Source organism: Lagopus muta, chromosome 7 (genome assembly GCF_023343835.1).
Source record: "Lagopus muta isolate bLagMut1 chromosome 7, bLagMut1 primary, whole genome shotgun sequence".
Taxonomy (NCBI): Eukaryota; Metazoa; Chordata; class Aves; order Galliformes; family Phasianidae; genus Lagopus; species Lagopus muta.
This window is the reverse complement of record NC_064439.1, coordinates 2,241,215-2,259,338: the sequence shown is the minus strand read 5'-3', so window position 1 is coordinate 2,259,338 and position 18,124 is coordinate 2,241,215. Positions and strand designations below refer to the sequence as shown.

The 18,124-nt window shown below is 47.5% G+C and overlaps 1 protein-coding gene across 44 annotated transcripts in view; it reads left to right on the top strand.

The window, feature by feature from the left end:
* OBSCN (obscurin, cytoskeletal calmodulin and titin-interacting RhoGEF) overlaps positions 1–18,124 on the top strand; it is a 170,925-nt gene that overhangs the window by 143,948 nt on the left and 8,853 nt on the right. For 43 of the 44 annotated variants that reach the window (XM_048951567.1, XM_048951551.1, XM_048951562.1 and 40 more), the window contains 18 exons: positions 1,097–1,309; positions 2,899–3,022; positions 3,276–3,409; positions 3,719–3,831; positions 4,651–4,819; positions 5,235–5,316; positions 5,968–6,168; positions 6,942–7,002; positions 7,575–7,652; positions 7,796–7,968; positions 9,151–9,177; positions 9,632–9,784; positions 10,055–10,100; positions 10,659–10,736; positions 12,207–15,786; positions 17,006–17,128; positions 17,351–17,461; positions 17,560–17,727. In XM_048951567.1, coding sequence (XP_048807524.1) covers positions 1,097–1,309; positions 2,899–3,022; positions 3,276–3,409; positions 3,719–3,831; positions 4,651–4,819; positions 5,235–5,316; positions 5,968–6,168; positions 6,942–7,002; positions 7,575–7,652; positions 7,796–7,968; positions 9,151–9,177; positions 9,632–9,784; positions 10,055–10,100; positions 10,659–10,736; positions 12,207–15,786; positions 17,006–17,128; positions 17,351–17,461; positions 17,560–17,727 — 5,634 coding nt within the window. Of the gene's footprint in view, positions 1–1,096; positions 1,310–2,898; positions 3,023–3,275; positions 3,410–3,718; positions 3,832–4,650; positions 4,820–5,234; positions 5,317–5,967; positions 6,169–6,941; positions 7,003–7,574; positions 7,653–7,795; positions 7,969–9,150; positions 9,178–9,631; positions 9,785–10,054; positions 10,101–10,658; positions 10,737–12,206; positions 15,787–17,005; positions 17,129–17,350; positions 17,462–17,559; positions 17,728–18,124 lie in introns of those variants that run through there. The other variant, XM_048951582.1, reaches the window with a different exon arrangement.

The window sequence follows — 18,124 nt, the reverse complement described above, 5'->3', positions numbered from 1 at the left end:
TCAGATTTATTTTTAATTTTATTCGTGGAAAACACATTTTCATACACATGGGAAGTATGTTTAAAATAATAAAGGCTTGGGCAACCAGAAGGGGTGTCTGAAGCAGAGCTGTTTATCATGGACTGCATGTTTATTCAAGTTTGTACTCTTTGTGGCTATGATGAATAGCTGTAATCTGATACGGGTTTTGTCTGTCTTTGATGAGTGTTTTAGCATCCCTAGATATCTCCTGCCCCTTTGTTGTGCCTCATCAAGATTTGTTTAAGGAGCGCTGGGCAGGAGGTTGGATCAGATCAGCTCCTGAGGTCCTTCCCCATCTGATTCACCCAATATCCCCACCTTGGCCCATGCTCTGCTCTGCTGACTGGGGATGTGTGTGCTGTTTGTCTCCTGGGTGTCTGTCCTGCAGCGATGTGCTCGAGAATCTATTTTTGTTTAGAAAGCTTTGTCATCTCTCTTCCTTCAAAGCTGTCATTTCTTGAGGCAGAAATTACATCTTCCTCTACAACGCTTCTCTGTCACTGTCATTTTGCAGTACTGTATACACAAGTGACCTTGCCTTTAGAGCTGGCTTGCAAAAGCACCATCAGGTGCAAATTTAAAAGGTGTCACGCAAAGCTACATACCACAAAGTAGGACAAAAACGTTCTCCTGCAAGCAGGAGCTTCAGGGCCTTCTGTGCCATCCTTCCTTGCAGGCTCAGAAAGCAGCAACCCTTCTTCAAGGGGCAGTGGTGAGTCTGGTAAGCGCTCACTCCCCCTTCCCTGAGATAATAACCTCCTCCTTGCACCCAGCCTCTCTGTGAGTGCAGTGCATCACCACTGGCTTTGTTCCACTGACCCCAGTGGAAGTATATCTGCCCAACCAGACAACATAGGGTTGAGCCAGGAAACAAATCCCTCTTTCCACAGTCTGGGAGTGTCCTTGTCTTGGTGGGATGTGTCTGTCAAAGTCTGTGTGCTTGTCTCCTTGTTGTGAGCTCTAGGAGAAGGGGAGGGACGCGATGACAGATGTTCCATCTGACTGCAATGGGTTGCATGCTGCCATTGTTTTCTTTTTGCACCAAAGAGAGAAATGCAGTTCTTCTTGTCTGTAGGAAAACCATCTCCACAGTCAGAGCTGGAGACCTCCGTCCAGGCCTCCCTTCGGCGTGCTGATGAGGAGATCAAGACAGCTCTGAAGAAGCTCGTGGACTCAGCATCACTGCTTGTGACTCTTCCCCCCGACACGCCAGGAGGTGACCATGGAGCAGTTGGGCCTCTGCTGCTCCACGAAGTCAGCACCCAAACCCAGGCTGCTGGGGGGCAGGGTAGGTCTGGAATGAGACTGGAAGGCAGTGCATGGAGATTGATAGAGATAAAAAAAAGTTGAACACAATTTCTTCCTTCCTCCCCACTCCTGCTGTTCTCTGCTTTATTGTTTTGAGCCCTAACAGGAAAGAGGACACGCAGAGACAGCAAACCATGGGGCTGTGGGATGGCGTTGGGTTGGGCACAGCTTTGGGGCAGAGCTTCCTGGAAACAGGAGCTTGAAGACTGTGTCTGAAGCAGAGTTTGGTTCATCAACTGCCCAAAGTGAAGAAGGAGAGAATTTTTTCCATATATGGACTTTTAACCTGTATTTTTTCCTTTTTTCCTCCCTTTTTCCTTTTTCCCTTTTTTTCCCCTTTTCCTTTTTTCCTTGTTTCCCTTTTCCTTTTTTCCCCCAACTTCCTATTTTCCTTGTTTGCCTTTTTTCTCCCTTTTGCAATCACAGAAGTAATTTGGTTTTGGATGTGCTGGGGTGGGGAAGGGCTATTGATTTTCATGTTATCTGCCAGAAGCAAGCAGGAGATTTGAAATCCCTTTACCAATTGCCAGAGAATGTACAGCATGTTGGGCACGACAAGTTCCCCTGCAGTTTCTTGGCCCTGGAGTTGAACGGACCCCTCAGCCATTTAACTGATTAATGCCAATGATGTGTGTCACAGTGTCTTCAGGTTTCACATCTGTGTTGTTTTTAAAGCACGTGAGCAAGCTGCAGCTCTGCCACTCTCCCTCCTGCTTCTGCCACAGCAATTTGTCCTTCTCTGTTTGTGTCAAGTCAGAGTATCTGGCCTCCACCAATGCAAACCTAAAAGGACAACGTCACGCTGCCCACAGCCCTCAAACTAAAGATGTGGTTTCAAAAAAAAAAAAGATATTTTTGGCCTAAAGCTGTAGGAGAATAGAAGCATTTCATGAACTCAGACCAAAAATAACTGCTTAAAAATGACAGGGCTTTAATTTTTATTTTTTCCTCCTTTTTCATGGGAAATCATACATGCAAATTATCCTGTGGTGAAGAAGAATGACTCAAAAACCATCAGAAGTAAAATGTGAAATGGATTACATCTTTGGTCTCAACTGCAGAGAGAACAGAGTAGTGAAGGAGATGGTTCTGCAGTCCTTTCACTTGAGGCAGCTAATTAAGTTATTAGTAGAGGCATTATTCTAACAAGATGATGACTTGGCAATCATCTCGTTAATCACATTTGAGTGAAAAGAAGGCCAATATTTTGGTAACCAGAAAGCCCAAACCCATTTCCTACCCAGATGGGATCTTTGACCCAATTTCCTTCTTGTTCCTGCTGACCACCTCTCCTACCTGTGTCTGCATGTGTTTCCCTGTAGAAAAACTTGTGCTGCCAGTCAGCATTGTGTCCATTCAGCCTCCCTGCTGTTGTTCAAGGCCTTTGCTTTACATGGTTGTCTCAAAAGGGCTGAATTCTCCCCTTAGCTTCAATGATTGCACTCAGCTGAGGCTAGAAAAATTCTGTCCTGACACCAGGCAGACTAGAGATGGCTTCACAGGTTTGCTCTGGTTTTCAGATGTGCCCTCACAGCTGATGTGCCTAACTTTCCCTATTTCTGCTATCAGACAAAGCACAAGGGCAGATTCCAACTGAAGAACCAAGCGTACCAATGCCCAGCCTTGGTCTTTCCCATGAGGAGACATCTAAAGGAGCTGAAAGCACTCAGGAGCGCACTGTTCCCATTTCCAGGTAAACATACACTGTAATACACAGATTCTCCTCTGTAGGGAAGCTAGTGGTGACTTGAACTCATTCTTGTCTTCTGCACTGCACAAGAAGGATGCAAAATATTGGAGAGAAATGAACTCCACCGGATCCAAATTCTTTTTGTATTAATTTCAAGTAGATGTTGGTTAATCTGGTGGTTAAACACATAGTTCAATGTAATCCTATAGCTCTGCAGTTGTGTGACTGGGTCTTTTTCTCTTGGGCTTCGTGAAAGAATACGACCGGCTGCGGGGACAGGAGACTGGTACAGGAGAGAAGGGGATGTGGTCTGGGACGTACACAGTGAAGTTTATATTGAGACCACAGAAAGAACCCGTGTGTATAAGACTGAGGAGAAGACCCCAACAAGTAAGGAGGAGCCTTGTCTCTGTTTCTCAGGTCCTGTGATTATCACTGTCTTCCCTGTGGCTTTGTTTGAAATAATTCATCTCCTTCACCAGTAACTGTTTACTAAACAAAAAGTAACAAGCATGCAGGAGCCTAAAAGTAATGCCACCATAAAGATACTCAAATATTTCACTGATATCTCTCGATTTGAAATTAAGCCAGTGTCACACCCTGGGTCTGGAAATCCCATAAATCCCATTAGAGTCACTGGACCTACATCAGCACAGCATGAACAAAGTCATGGTCCAGCAAAGCATTGTGTCTCACCAGGTCCTCCCTATATGCAAGTGACAATAGAGGATGTGCAGGTGGATGCTGGGGAGCGTGCCAAATTTCAGGCAGTCATCGAAGGGAGCCCTCCACCTACTGTTCTGTGGTTTAAGGTAAGGGCAAATGTGTTCCTGGCTGAGGATGAGGAGCACAGAAAGGGCTGCAAAACAACGCTTCTATGGGGAAAGCCTTTTTGCTGTGTCATTCTACACCTGTTACACTGAACCTTATCTGTAGATGTGTTTGTTTTTGTTTTTGTTTTTAATTAACTGCAGTTCTCCCTGGATCCACCACACTTGAATTTTGCTTTGTGATGTTCCAGTGTCACTGGGGCTCCTTCCATAAGATCATTTTGGGTACATAAATAGGCAGGAAGGGAGGTTGGTGTCGGTCTGAGAGCCACCGAGGTGTATGCTGTCATTTTTAGGGTCAGGAATGGGATTAAGAATGTTTACTCCAATTGTCAACATGACTTTCAGGCTCTGTATCTTTTTCATAGTTACCTGGTAAACAGTGCAAGGACAGTAAATAATGCAATAAAAAGTATGAGAAATCATTTATCGTTTCCCAGAATACTGTTTTCCCCCTCAAATATTGCATCACTCCTAAATCAATCTGTATTAGATTTCATCTGATATCTTCCTGCCCAGTCAGGCAGGCTTGGCGTGCTGGAAAAGCCAAAGAATGAACCACATCCAGAGCTGGATCCCTCCCCAGCCCTCATTCTAATGTATAGGCTCTGAAATAGAAATGTTGTATAAGCAGAAAAACATTTAGCCATGGGTTCTTCTTCAGCAAGCATTTTGTTAGTGACTTCTGTAGATGGAAAAGTATGTATTGTAACTCTGCTCTTCTTTCCCATTTCTTGAAGAGAAGAAACATCTGTTTCCATCTTGGTTCTCCAATAACAAAAAGTGGTTCCACTCTTTCAGGGCACCACGCTGCTGACAGACAGCGTTAGGCTCCATCAAGGGAAGGCAGGAACGACTTATTTCTTAATCCTGGACAACGTTGTCTCAGAAGATGGTGGTGTTTATACCTGTGTTGCCAAAAATGCAGGAGGGGAGGTTTTGTGCAAAGCAGAGCTTGTTGTACATGAAGGTAACACCATTCTTTGAGCTGCGTGAGCTGCTTCAATAACCTCTGCAGTGTGTACTCATCTTCCTTTGGTGTCTGCCACGTGTTCCAGCTTAGCATCTGCATGATAGCAGTATGGCATTATCCTGTATAAAGGGAAATCTTCTAATGACCTGCAAAGAGCAAATGAGTTGGGCTTCTTTGTTTCTTTTATCTCTGCTTGAGACTATGTGATGAAGTGACACCATGGGCAGCAGAAATAAGCACGGCCATGCTGCAGTGTTCACATTGGCAAGCTGTGTAATCCAACAGCTACACCAAACTCTGCAGAAGCTTAGAGGAGCCCTGCACATTTTCCTGCCTTTCGCTGTCCTGAAATAACTTTGCACGCCATTGGCGATATGAATATTAACCTTCATATTTTTCTTCCTTTCCAAAGCTAAGAAAGACCAAGCAGCAAAGAAAGTGGCCACCCGGAGAAAACTCCATTCCCTGTATGAGGTTAAGCAGGAGATTGGAAGGTAAATGGGTTTTCCAGCATCCAACATTTTCCAACATCCAGTTGCCCACCCGAGCTGCCAGCAGCAGGAACAAGAGGCAGAACCGTGAATAAATCCAAGTGGGAGATTGCCTTGATACAGGGGTGCTGGGAACTCTGTTCTGAAGTTTCTGATAGGCTGGGAGAGTGCATGGAGCCCACAGGTCACTCCAACTGATAAAGTGCTTGGGGGCTTTGAGGTCGCACTGAGTGACACGGCCTGTGGTGATCACAGACATGGGCTGATGGTTGGACTGGATGGCCCTAGTGGTCTTTCCAACCTTAATGATTCCATGAGTAGGTGCCCATGTATGGCTCTTGGGCAATACTAAGCTCAAAAGACCACAGCAATGTAGGCACCAGCGCCGCGTTCATCCAAGGGATCTGAGAGCATCAGCCTTTGTCAGCACACATCTGGAAGAGGTTTTTCCTTCAATGGGAACTCGCTGCTTAGTTTTAGAGACAGCCAGGAGAGGGCAATAGCAGCTCACACACAGGGAAATCGGAGCTGTGTTGGAGAATGTAAGCCCTGAGCAGCAGGAGCCGTCAAGGCTGGGGCACGGAAAGGTCCTCACCTGCTGAGCAAGAGCTTTGAAGTGGGGCTGAGCCGGGTTTGTCCTCTGATTCTGCCCAGGGGCTGCTTCAGCTTTGTGAAACGAGTTGTACACAAAGGGAACGGAGTGTCTTGTGCTGCCAAATTCATCCCTCTGCGAAGCAAAACGAAGGCTCGGGCGCATCAGGAGAGGGACATTCTGTCCTCTCTGTCCCACGACAGGATCACCAGGCTGCTGGATCAGTTTGAAACGCGGAAAACCCTGATTTTGATCTTGGAGTTGTATCCTTTTCTGTGTCTCCGAGGAGGCTGGAAAGTAATGAGCGGACGTCATTGCTTAAATAGCTGTGCCAACCATTCCCCACACCGCTCTGTGCGTCCTCACTGATTTACTGTGTTCTGCTATTGTAGGAAAAGCCTTGATACCTGCATGTGCGAGTGTGAATGAGCCGTTAAGCACCAAAGCTCCCTTCTGGAAGGGAAGGATTCTGTTCCCAATGAGATCTCATGAATTCTGGCCTCTCTTAGTTGAGATGAGGTGGCTACAAAGTAAAAATGTCCATTTAGCTTCTGGATGCTAGAAACCTCCTAAATAACAGAACCTGAGGCTCTCCAGGCAAGCAAGGCATTCACATGAACATCACTAATAAGAGCAGAACAGCTACTTTGTAGGTGAGAAGGGAAGATGAGGTGCTGGAACTTGGGAGAAGAGACAAGGCAGCACTGCAATCTGGAGACTCAAATCCCCAAACAAGCATTTGGTCTTTGTGCGCCCTTGGTTTTGAGGTGGCAGCTTTGCACTTGGAACAGCATGGGCTGTGTTGCTGGGAGATCAGCATGAGCAAGGCCAGCCTTGGCCTTCTGGGGAGCAGCCACGATCTCCAGAGCCTTGAATACGTTTCAAGAACTGTGGAGATGTGGCACTGAGGGATGTGGTCAGTGGGCATGGTGGGATGGGTTGGGGTTGGACGTGGGGATCTTAGAGGTCTTTTCCAACCTGAATGATTCTAGGAGTCTGTAACTGTGGTTCTGTTTTATCTTAACGCTGTTGTGAGATGCTCCAGTGAAGAGCTCCTCGACCGTTTATTCAAGAAGAGTGTGGTCACCGAAGCAGAGGTAACCTCCCCTTCTTATTTCAGTGTCCAAAGTCAGTGGGAACCACCTGATCCTTCAGCACAGAATAACATTCACCTGCATTTGCTATTTCCAATGTGAGAAATACACTTGAGTTAGAGATCATCTGTCTCTCCGTATCTTCACTGCCTTTGTCTCCTGAGAATTGTACACACACCCAACTCCCTTTCAGTCTCCAAGGATCTGAAATGAAATGATGCTTTCTCAGATAGTTTTTCTGATTGTTATTATCATGGTTTTTTAAATATTGGGTGCTCAAAGCTCAAAGGGTTTCACATCCCCCATCTAGAAGCCAGGTTTCCCCTATTTGTTGCTAAAAGCTGATTTTTCTTGGAAATGTTCGGAGGGAAATGCCAGTTAACACTTCAGTATTGAAAGGTAGAGGACTTCCAGAGTTGAAGGTGGCTGTAAATTTTCCGGCTCAATCTGTTCCTCCATCACATTAAAAGAAACAAAGAACCATTGGTGGAATCAGGGATCCTCTTTACCTAATATTAATATTCAGTGACTTAATGGCTGATTGCTACAAATTGTGTTGTTGTTTTTTCTTTCAGGTGAAATTGTACATAAAGCAAATTTTGGAAGGGGTCAATTATCTTCATGACAACAACATCCTTCATTTGGACATTAAGGTAACGTGAAGTGGCAGGTCTTGTTTCCCATAGCCTCTTGTTGGCTTAGGTATTTTCCATTCAAATTATTCTTATCTGCAACTGAAAATATTGCCTGATCTCAATAAAAGCTTCCTTACATTTTGTTTTATTTCATTTTCCAGCCTCTGAATATCCTCATGGTTTATCCCGAGAGGGAAGACCTTAAGATCTGTGACTTTGGGTTTGCTCAGAAGATCACACCCTTGGAGCCTCAGTTCAGTAAATATGGGTCTCCAGAATTCGTTGCCCCAGAAATCGTCTCTCAGTCGCCGGTGTCGAAGGCAACAGATATCTGGTAACCTTTCTAAAAAGGTTTTCACAGATCACAGAATCACAGAATCACCCGGGTTGGAAGGGACCCCAAGGATCATGTAGTTCCAACCCCCCTGCCTGGCAGGGCCACCAAACATCCACATTCAGATCAGGTTGCCCAGGACCCCGTCCAACCTGGCCTTAAACACGTCCAAGGACGGGGCATCCACAACCTCCCTGGGCAGCCCGTTCCAGGGCCTAACCACTCTCCTAGTAAAGAACTTCCCCCTAACATCCAACCTAAATCTTCCCTCCTTCAACTTGGATCCATTTCCCCTAGTCCTGCTGTTGTCAGCCCTTTTGAAGAGTTTACTCCCCTCCTGGGTGTAGGTTCCCTTCAGGTATTGATAGGCTGCAATGTTGCAGCCTATTGCACTGAACAGCCTGAATTTGGGTCATCCGGGTTAAAATAAGTGTTTCCTTAGGAGCATGTAATGATGTTACTGTGTGTACATTCACCCTACAGGGCAATTTATTGCAGTTGCATCAAACCATTTTGCAGTTTTTGACTCAAGCTCAGTTCCTTTGGCTCTGCCAAAATGACAGTGTAGAACTATGGGGAGCCCACTGTGCAGAATGCTGTGCTGATGAACAAACCTGGAGTGTCTGCTATGTAGCAACTGTACCAATGTACCAATTGCTTACACAAAGAGAGAATTAATGAGTGAATAATACCGTATGTGGGTAGAGATGGTGCGGTTAATAGAGGTGATTCCATGCAAGGAAAGGGAACAATAAGGGAAACTGAAAGTGAACTCTGAGAATCCAAAACACACTGAGGCTATTTAAAGCTCCTTTTTCTTCTATTTTGGTCAACAGTAATTGATGCTTGGCAGCTAATTAATGCAAAGAAGCGTCTCAAGGAAAGCGGTCTTTAATAAAATAGGTGGTAGCTCAAAAACGTGGCCCCAGGAGGCCCCCTAGAAAAGCAAAACAAAATCCACAGAAGTATTTTGAACCTTCTTCTTCACTTATGCTTTAAAAATGGAGGAATACTTGAGACCAGTTTTATAAAAACGCTGCAAGAAAGGAAAAGAAAACAACAAAAAACCAACAAAGGGTGAAAGCAAAAGCTTTGGGGATTTATGACCTTGGAAAAGGGGCAGTGTGCTTGAGGAGGGCAAAAAGGACAGGCATCTGACATTTTTGTTCCCTCTGTCTTCAGGGCTGTTGGAGTCATCACCTACTTAAGGTAAGAACACCTGCTTGGATGTCCTTGTTTGATGCCCTTTTGTGGGTCAGAGCCTTCCAGCTCCATCAAGTGTGGGCTCTGCAGGAGCGAAGCACTGAGATCTTCAGTGATTTGTTTTGTAACTCTCTTCGTTGGCTGCTCTTTGTGTTGCCAAAGGTCTTTTGGTCCCTGTGTAAAACCTTGAGCACTCAAGTCTTCCTCTTGCCCATTTTATAGCCACCGTAGCCATCGACCTCACCTGTCAATCAGGGATAAATAATTCAGTTGGATATTGAAAAAATGGGGTGAAAGATGCTCTGTAGTGGATGCTCTATTGGTGAGCACTGCATGTCCCACACACAGAGTCCCTCAAGCAATTGAAAGCCCCACGTAGATGTTTGTGCTTTGCTCATTTGAACAGCAAACACAGCTCTAAAGTTTGTCCCCTTCTATTTTACGGTGTTCAATAAACAAGCCTGACGTGCAAGTCTCCATTTGCTGGGGAAAATGACAGAGGAACACTTCTGAATATCCAGAAAGGAGAAGTTTCATGGACCGCTCCTGATTTTGTTCATCTGAGTGAAGATGCAAAAGATTTTATCAAGCGGATCCTGCAGCAGCAGCCCAAGTAAGTGCCTTTCAGTGCTTCCTGAAGGCAGCCCGCAGAGATGCCATGATCTCAGGACCAGTGGTGAGCCTCAAAGCAGCCAGGAGGGTTGTTCCAGCTCAAGGGAAGGAAACCTGGGGCTGAACGCTGCTTTCTGCATGGCTTCTCAGCTCCAAAACATCAGTGAAAGACTAAACAGAAATGTGTCTGCACAGGGTGGGCACCTTCAGGAGCATCTCCTGACCACTGTTTGAAGTGATTTGCTAACATGGTGTTCTTTTATCTGATCAGGGACAGGCCTGGTGCTTTGGACTGCCTTTCCCACAGGTGGTTCATGGTAAGTTGGTCCTGGTTCCTTACTACAATCAGTCTCTTTTTTTTGATTGGAAGAGACTCTTAGAGCAACTCTTAAGGCTATTTGAGAGCTGTTTGCTGTTTTATTCCTTCCCTCGGTCTCCCACTTTCTGTCCTACACAGAAGTGCTGGTTTGGCTCTCCAGAATGAGGAGGCACCTTGGTGCTGATTGTCAGGATATCCTCCCTTTCCAAAGATTACTACCAACATGAGTAAATACAGCATCTCCATATAGAGAAGAAGCTGTGGCTTTGCAGAAGGAGGTTATGTTTTACATCCCAGTGGCTTAAATCCCTACAGGCAAAGAGTTAAATGGGTTTTTTTTCCATGGGAGCTTTGTAACATGCACTGCACGAGGCTTGCTCTTATAACTGAAAAGTTGATGTTGCCTACAATAATGGGTTTGTGGAATTTGATCTGTTGTTTCTCAAATAAAGCAATTGTGGAAGGCGTCACTCCTTTAAAAAATGACAGTAATAATAATCAGGAAATGCAGTCAGGATTTTCCATCCACTGATTTTCCTCTCATTCCACCTGGCAGCACAATCTTCCCCTCGAAGCAGCTCATTTCATTAATACCAAGCAGCTCAAATTCATTGTGGCTCGGAGCAAGTGGCAGGTGAGTTGGCCCTAAGGTACGTGGGTTCTTTTTAGATAATTATTTGTAATTACATTAGCATCTTTAAAGTCTGTTGGGCTAAGGCAGAGAGCACAGCAGAGATCTCAGCATGGCTACGAATAGGGAATAAGCCAAGAAGCCAATGAATGTGGCAGAAATAAACTACCTGGGCTTTATTATCGTCCTGGGTTGTGTGCAGGGCTCTTCCACCAGGCACTGAAACAAAGGTTAAGGCACTTGTCTTTAGGTGGGTAGATGTGAGGAGGTGTCAGCATTCCTGCTCACAGCAGAGAGAGCAGTGCAGTCAGAAGAAATGTGGTCTTTTACTGTGTTGGTTTTTTTTAAAGTATTTCTCTGGCATACATGGACTGTGCCCCTTACACTCCAGATGTGTAAGAGTAGCACAGCATGGAACAGAATAGGACAGACCATAATAGATAGTTTAATTGGAAGGGACCTACAAAAAATTACCAAGTCCAACTGCCTGACTGCTTCAGGGCTAACCAAAAGCCAAAGCATTGTTTGAGGGCATTATCCAAATGCCTCTTGAATACTGACAGGCATGGGGCACCAAATGTCACTCTGGGAAGCCTGTTCCAGTTTGACCACCCTCATGGTAAAGAAATTTCTCCCACTATCCTGTCTGAACCTCCTGTGGTGTGGCTTTATGCTGTTCCCACGTATCCTTTGGATATCACGGAGAGGAGAGCACCTCCCATTATGTAGACCAGTCCCAGTAATGTAGGACTTGGAAATTAAAAGTCCTAAAAAGCAAACAAGGAGGAAATGACCTCCCCAGTGCAGGTGCCCATACGATACGTGGTTGTGTTTAAGTTGGTTCCCCTCAGCTGTCTTTGCAAACAGTGAACTGCAAAGAAACATGTGCCAACAAGTCTCCTCTTTTCTTGTAGCTGTCTAAAATAGTCAAATCGATTGCCTGCTGAGGATGCCCAGTTCCCTCTGTTGGCCATAAATGAAGGCCAGCTGCTCAACTTCAGCTGCTTTGACTGCCATGTCTGACATGGCTGAAGTTGGAGCAGATGAATCCCTCTGCCTGCAATATGGTGGGGCTTCCATTGGCCCAAGCCACTGCAGGTCATACCACAGTCAGTGGATTTAAGGCCATTTACTTCAGCAAGGCCTTTATCTAATGTGTTCAGTTAAAAAAAAAACTTTTTCCATCTGCTTTGAATGCTTAGATTGTCTTTATAAGCCCCAGGCTTTGTCCTGCTTCTCTGTTCATAAGAAGTGTGCCCTGAAGCCAATATAGTTTTATTGCTGTGAATGAGAGAATAGGGATGCTCAGAGAACAACTGAGGCCTAAATGGACTGTATCTACTAAAGAGTGGCAACAGGCTATTGAAGTATTCTGAGTGGTCCTGAGTGCAGGAAATCATTTCTGTATTTTTGCTTTGCCATTCTCCTCCCACGTTTCCATCTGACTGCACCGCGTTTTGTTTCGGTTTCCAGCGGTCTCTGATGTGCTATAAATCCATACTGGTGATGCGATCCATCCCAGAAATCCTGGAAAGGACTCATGACAACACCTCCCTGGCCATCTCCAGGCACCTGATTGAGGAGAGCACTTCCTCCAGCACCAGCGGCTCGTCTTCAGACAACGAGAACTCACACTTCCCCAAGAAGAGGCATTTTGGCTCCACACCCGAACTACACCTGTCCATATTCGATGCACCGAGCAGTCAGGAGCCTCCAAGGCACGTGAGAGAAGAGAAGCACTCCAAATTCTCAATCCCTCCAGTGAAACCCATGAGGAGGAAGTATGCTGCAATGAAAAGTGAAGCGGGGGACAAATCATCTATGGAAAGCCAAGAGCTTGGGGCGGGTATTTTAGAAGAGGGAAAGGAAGGGCTTCATCCCAGAGATGAGACGACCCAAAGGAGTCATGTAGCTGAGCCTTCATCGGGGAAGACTTCTGCAGAAAGCCCATCAGATCTCAAACAGAAACCAGACGTAGTTTTATCTGAAATGGACAAAATTGAAAAGGCCGGGGATGGGACAGAAAAGCCACCTGTGTGTGTTCCTAGACAGAGTGTCATTAAAAGCACTTTCTATAGCCAAGCAGCCGAGCTCCCTGCGAGGGCACCTTCCTCTCCAGGCAGGGAGCTCAGGAGGCACCTGGACAGGGCCAGGAGGACCTTTCGGAAAGCTGGATATTCCAAAGTGCCCCTCAGTGGTCTCCGTGAACCCCTTCTGGAACAGTTTGAACTGGAAGAAGAGGAGAGCAAGGATGGAGATGAGCACAGGGAGAGTCTGCTTGGTTCCCTGACCAAATCAGCTTCATTTGATACTGCGAGGAAACCCCCACATCCCGCCATTGCTGGCTCCAGCCGAAGCCGTTCCCTGGATGACTACAGGTTGAGAGCCTCCAGATCCGTGAGGGAACAAGATATTTTGGAAGAAGACTACGATGTTGCGGCACAGGAAAGTTGCCCTGAAGGCAGTGAGCACTGTGATGTTTCTGCAAAGCCAGGCAAGGGAGGTGCTGCAGGCACTTCAGGAGACATTAGGACAGCCAGCAAGGACTGCTCAGAAGAGCAGCTCTCCCCTTCCACACGCTGTGAGGGCAATGGGTGCCCATCTGTTTCTGTGCAACAGCTAGAGAGACTTCCAGTGTCACCTCATGGAAGCGAGAATAGGAAGCATTTGCTGAAGAAGTCAAAAGCTACTTATATTGATGAGGAAGATTTGGAAGGCAAAAGCCCCGTTCTGTCTGCCCCACACTCAGACCTAGCTGTGCCACCAGCTCAAAAACATGAAACCCCAAAGGCTAAATCTATCCCTGTGGCTTCTGACGTGGCTGTGCAAGAGGGTGAACAGGCCACTTTGGCTCTGCCGCAGTCAGAGACCACCTCCAGCTCTGCTCCTGGAGTGTGCCCCCCACCCCAGGATTCTGCCCACAGCCATCCTGACCTACAAGGGGAAGGCTTCCTCATCAAAAGGACAGCCCCAGCCGCCCCTTGGGTGGAGAAAAGGAGGAAACAATCTCCCGAGAAGCCTTCTGCTCCCAGTGCTTCCAAGTCTGATCTCACAGAGCATGAAAGCTCCGCTGCTTTAACAGGCCTGCAGACAGAAATCAGTTCTTTTCCAGTACATAAAGATAAAATGCAGCAACTTTCTGATGAAAGCATTCTGGCACCTACTGCCTTGGAGGGCAAACAGCCAGGTATCCTACCTGTTCCACAGAGAGCTGATAAAGATGCTCACCAGAAGCTGAAGACCTCTAAAGAAGTGATGCCTACTGTCCTGGGGGATGAAGGACCAGCTGTTGCAGGGATCACCTCGCTTGCAGCCCATGATGGTGAAAGCCAAGCCCACAAGAAGGCTTCTCCTCATGCAGACACATCAGCCATCCCAAAGGGGGAGCATCCAGTTGCTCCCAAAGTCCCACCACCAAAACCAGTGCGAACTTCCATCTCTGGTGGAGCTCGGCACACTGAATGGCCAGCTCACAGCAAGGAGAGGCTTGCTGCTCTGAGGAGTGAAGGTCCATCTGTCACAGAGGTTGCTCCCAGTTTGGTCCATGAAGCTGAAATCCAGGCAGCTGTACCCCAGAAGGCTCCTCAAGGCAGTGGCACAGTGCCTGCTGCTCTGGAGGGCAGACACCCATCTGTAACTGCTTCATCCCAAAAACCACATCTGCCTTCAGTCCATGAGAGCGAAAGGCAAGAACACCCCAAGGCAGCGTTTCCCAGCAAGGTGAGATCCATCGTCACAAGCGGAAGCCCAGAGGCTGGACAGGCCTCATCTGCTCCGTTCCCTGAGAGTGGAAGTCAGGTGTTGGAGCAGCACAAGGCTGCTTATCCTAGTGGGAAAGTTTCTTCTGCTCAGGAGGGTGTTCACCCGAGTATCTTAGCTGCTCCACCAGCACAAGTTCAGTCTCCAGCTTCAGTCTATCAGCTGGAATATGAGGAACAGCTGATGGTTTATGGCGAGGACAGAGATACTGCCTTGGGAAGTGGAAGCCATGGTGCTGGACAACCTGTGCCACCATCGCTCTGCAGGGCTGGAAGTCAGGACCTGTCACAGCACAGGTCTTCTTTTTACAGTGACAAGGAGTCTGCTGCCCTGGAAGGTTTGGTGGACGAGATGGTTTCCCTCTCTGAAGAGATGAACGTGTGGGCAGAGTCGGTTGCTGGCCAGGAGGAGTGCAGAAAGCAGATCTCTGCCCCGGATACATTCTACAAAGGCCCAGATGGCCAAGCACCTACAGACATCTCCTACCATTCCCTACAAGGAGGTAGAATAGGAGAACTCTCTGAGCTGGAAGATCTTGCTGAATCCTATTTTGCACTGAGTGAGAAGCCAGCAGTACTGCAAGGGCAGGAATGTGAACACCTGGAGGACTCAGCACTCGAGAGCCCCAGTTGCAGCCAAGAGAGCATTCCCCCAACACACAGCTCAGCTGTTGGGAAAGCCCCCAGCCAAGCACCAGTGAGCAAAGGCACTGGTAGGCACCCAGAAGTTTCTTTGGTGAAAATCAAAGACCTGTCGGATGAAACCCCGTGTCTCGGCAGCGGAACTCCCAAACTTGACATCTCGGAGGTGGAGCCTGCCTATTTGAATTTCTCAGACTTGTATGACATTGTCTATTTTCCATTTGAGTTTATGAATTTTAGGAAGCCTCAGCCCAAACCGACGGGCAGACGGTTCATACCTTTAAGTGAAAGGGCAAGGTCACCTCCCGGGGGACATCTGCATAAGGATAAGAGGCTGTGCATCAGGGAAGAGGTGGAAGAAAAGAAAGGGAGGAACCATTTGGAAATAACTGAGGATTCAAAGGGGGGGAACCTGTTAGCTACGGGAAAAGTGGCAGAGAGTCATAGGGAAATGTATGGCCCCCAGAAAGACTCGAGTGGTAAGCAGAAAAGCTCCTTCTACAGCAAGCCAGGGCTCTTTAAACCTTATGGAAGGTCTCATTCAGCGGAGCGGTCAGTGGAGCAGAGCCTGAAGAAGAAAGTCAAAGCTTCTGTTGCCCATATTTCAAGAATCCTAAAAGGAAAGATATCTCCAGAGCCAGAGTCAGAGGAAGGTGAGTATTTCACTCTGTGCCTTCATAGGTTCACCACTATAACTGGTACAACTGCCCCTTTGTCCCCAGTGTGTCTGAGGCTGTGGTTAGACAGCCATTGCAAAACTGACCTCCTTGCAGAGTCAGCTGGGCTAACCTGCTGATGGCAGCAGCTAAAATTCCCCTGCCCGAGTTTTCATGAAAACATATTGGGGCTGAATGACGCTTCACTCCCTGCAGCATCTTCTGCAGTTATCAGCTGAGCGTGACAAATTCTAAAGACTGGGCAAAGTTGGTGAACTCACTCTGGCTTCCTGCCTTGGTGATACATAAGTCTGGACAGCAGAACCTGTCACAGAATCACAGAATGGCCAGGGTTGGAAGGGACCTCAAGGATTATGAAGCTCCAAGCCCCCTGCCACATGCAGGGCCACCAACCTCCCCATTTAACACTAGACCAGGCTGCCCAGAGCCCCATCCAACCTGGCCTTGAACACCTCCAGGGATGGACAGGGCATCCACAGCCTCTCTGGGCAGCTGTTCCAGCACCTCACCACTCTCACAGCACAGAACTTCCCCTGACATCCAACCTCAACCTGCCCTCCCTCAACTCAAAACCATTTCCCCTTGTCCTGCAGTTGTCAACCTTTTCCAAGAGCTGACTCCCCTCCTGTCTGCAGGCTCCCTTTAGGTACTGCAGGCTGCAGTGAGGTCACCCCACAGCTTCTCTTCTCCAGGCTGAACAAGCCCAGCTCCCTCAGCCTGTCTTCAGGTGCTCCAGTCCCCTGATCATCTTTGTTGCTCTCCTCTGGACCCTCTCCAACAGCTCCCTGTCTTTCTTGCACTGTGGGCTCCACACTTGGACGCAGTATTCCAGATGGGGCCTCACAAGAGCAGAGTAGAGGGGGACAATCACCTCCCTGTCCCTGCTGGCCACCCCTCTTTTCTTGGAGCCCAGGATACCATTTGCCTTCCGAGCTGCAAGGGCATCTTGCTGGCTCGTGTTAAGACCTGTCCTCATGTTAAACCTGTCCTTATATCTCCACCCTTCCTAACTAAGCCATATTCAATCAAGTACCATTTTCCTCATACTACTTGTCACAGTCTTTCATGTTGACTGAAGGCTCGTTGATAAGGACTCCTCTCCCTGCTGAGCTGTGTGTGTGAATGGCTCAACTGCCTGCTGTGAATGATAAGGAACGATGGCCTTGAATGACTTCTCATCCTTTCTTTGAAACAGAGTTTGGTGAGCTGGGAAGTGAGGCAGCAGAAAAAGAGCCCTTAGCAGGAGCTGAAGGATCTCTGAAGTGGAAATCAGGACTTCCTTCGTTCAAATTACCAAGCCTCATGCCAAAAGAGAAAGGTATTGCTGGTGCATAAGCAGTGTGGTGTGCATGGAACTGAACACAGCCTCATTGCCTGCGTGCCATGAACGTCTCTGAAAACTCTCGGTCGGAGGAATGCCAGGGCATGAACAGAGTGTTTACTCTAACTGATTTAAAATGTTTTACAGTCTTCTTCTCACACTTGTTCACCACATAGCGCTCCTGGCCATTCTGCATCAATGTTTGTCTCTTCTTGGCAGCACCTTCATTTGTTGAGGAGCTCCTGGACCAGGCAGCTGCTGCAGGACAGTGCGTGACGCTGTCGTGCCGGACGACCCCGCAGTCCTCCCTGCACATCCGCTGGTTCAGAGGTGAGCTTGCAGCCCTCTGCAGGTCCCTCCAGGACAGGGGTGCCTTAGGCACCTCTACATTGCCAAGGTACTTATTTCTCATATGTTCCACCTTGCAGATGGGATGCCAGTCCACAGCAGCAGTCGGATCCTCATCTCGTCCACACTCAAGCACTTCCAGCTGTTAACTATTCTCTCTGTCAGTGCTGAGGATTTTGGCATTTACACCTGTGTGGCCACCAGCTCCCTGGGCTCAGCATCCACCTCCTGCGTTGTAAGGAAAGCAGGTAACAAAAGGATCTACATTTTTATACTGCAAGCGCTGATTTTGAAGCATAGAATCATAGAATGGCCTGGGTTGAAAATGATCTCAAAGATTGTCTAGTTTCAACCCCCTGCTGTGTGCAGGTCGCCAACCAGCAGCCCAGGCTGCCCAGAGCCACATCCAGCCTGGCCTTGAATGCCTGCAGGGATGGGGCATCCACAGCCTCCTTGGGCAACCTGTGCCAGTGCCTCACCACCCTCTGGGGGAAAAACTTCCTCCTCATATCCAACCTAAACCTCCCCTGTCTCACTTTAAAACCATTCCCCCTTGAAATTGAAGGCAGTCCCAAGTGTAGGGATGGCAGTTCTTCTGCCACCAAGAAAATGTGACCTGTAAAGCATCTGCAAGGTGAGATTCCT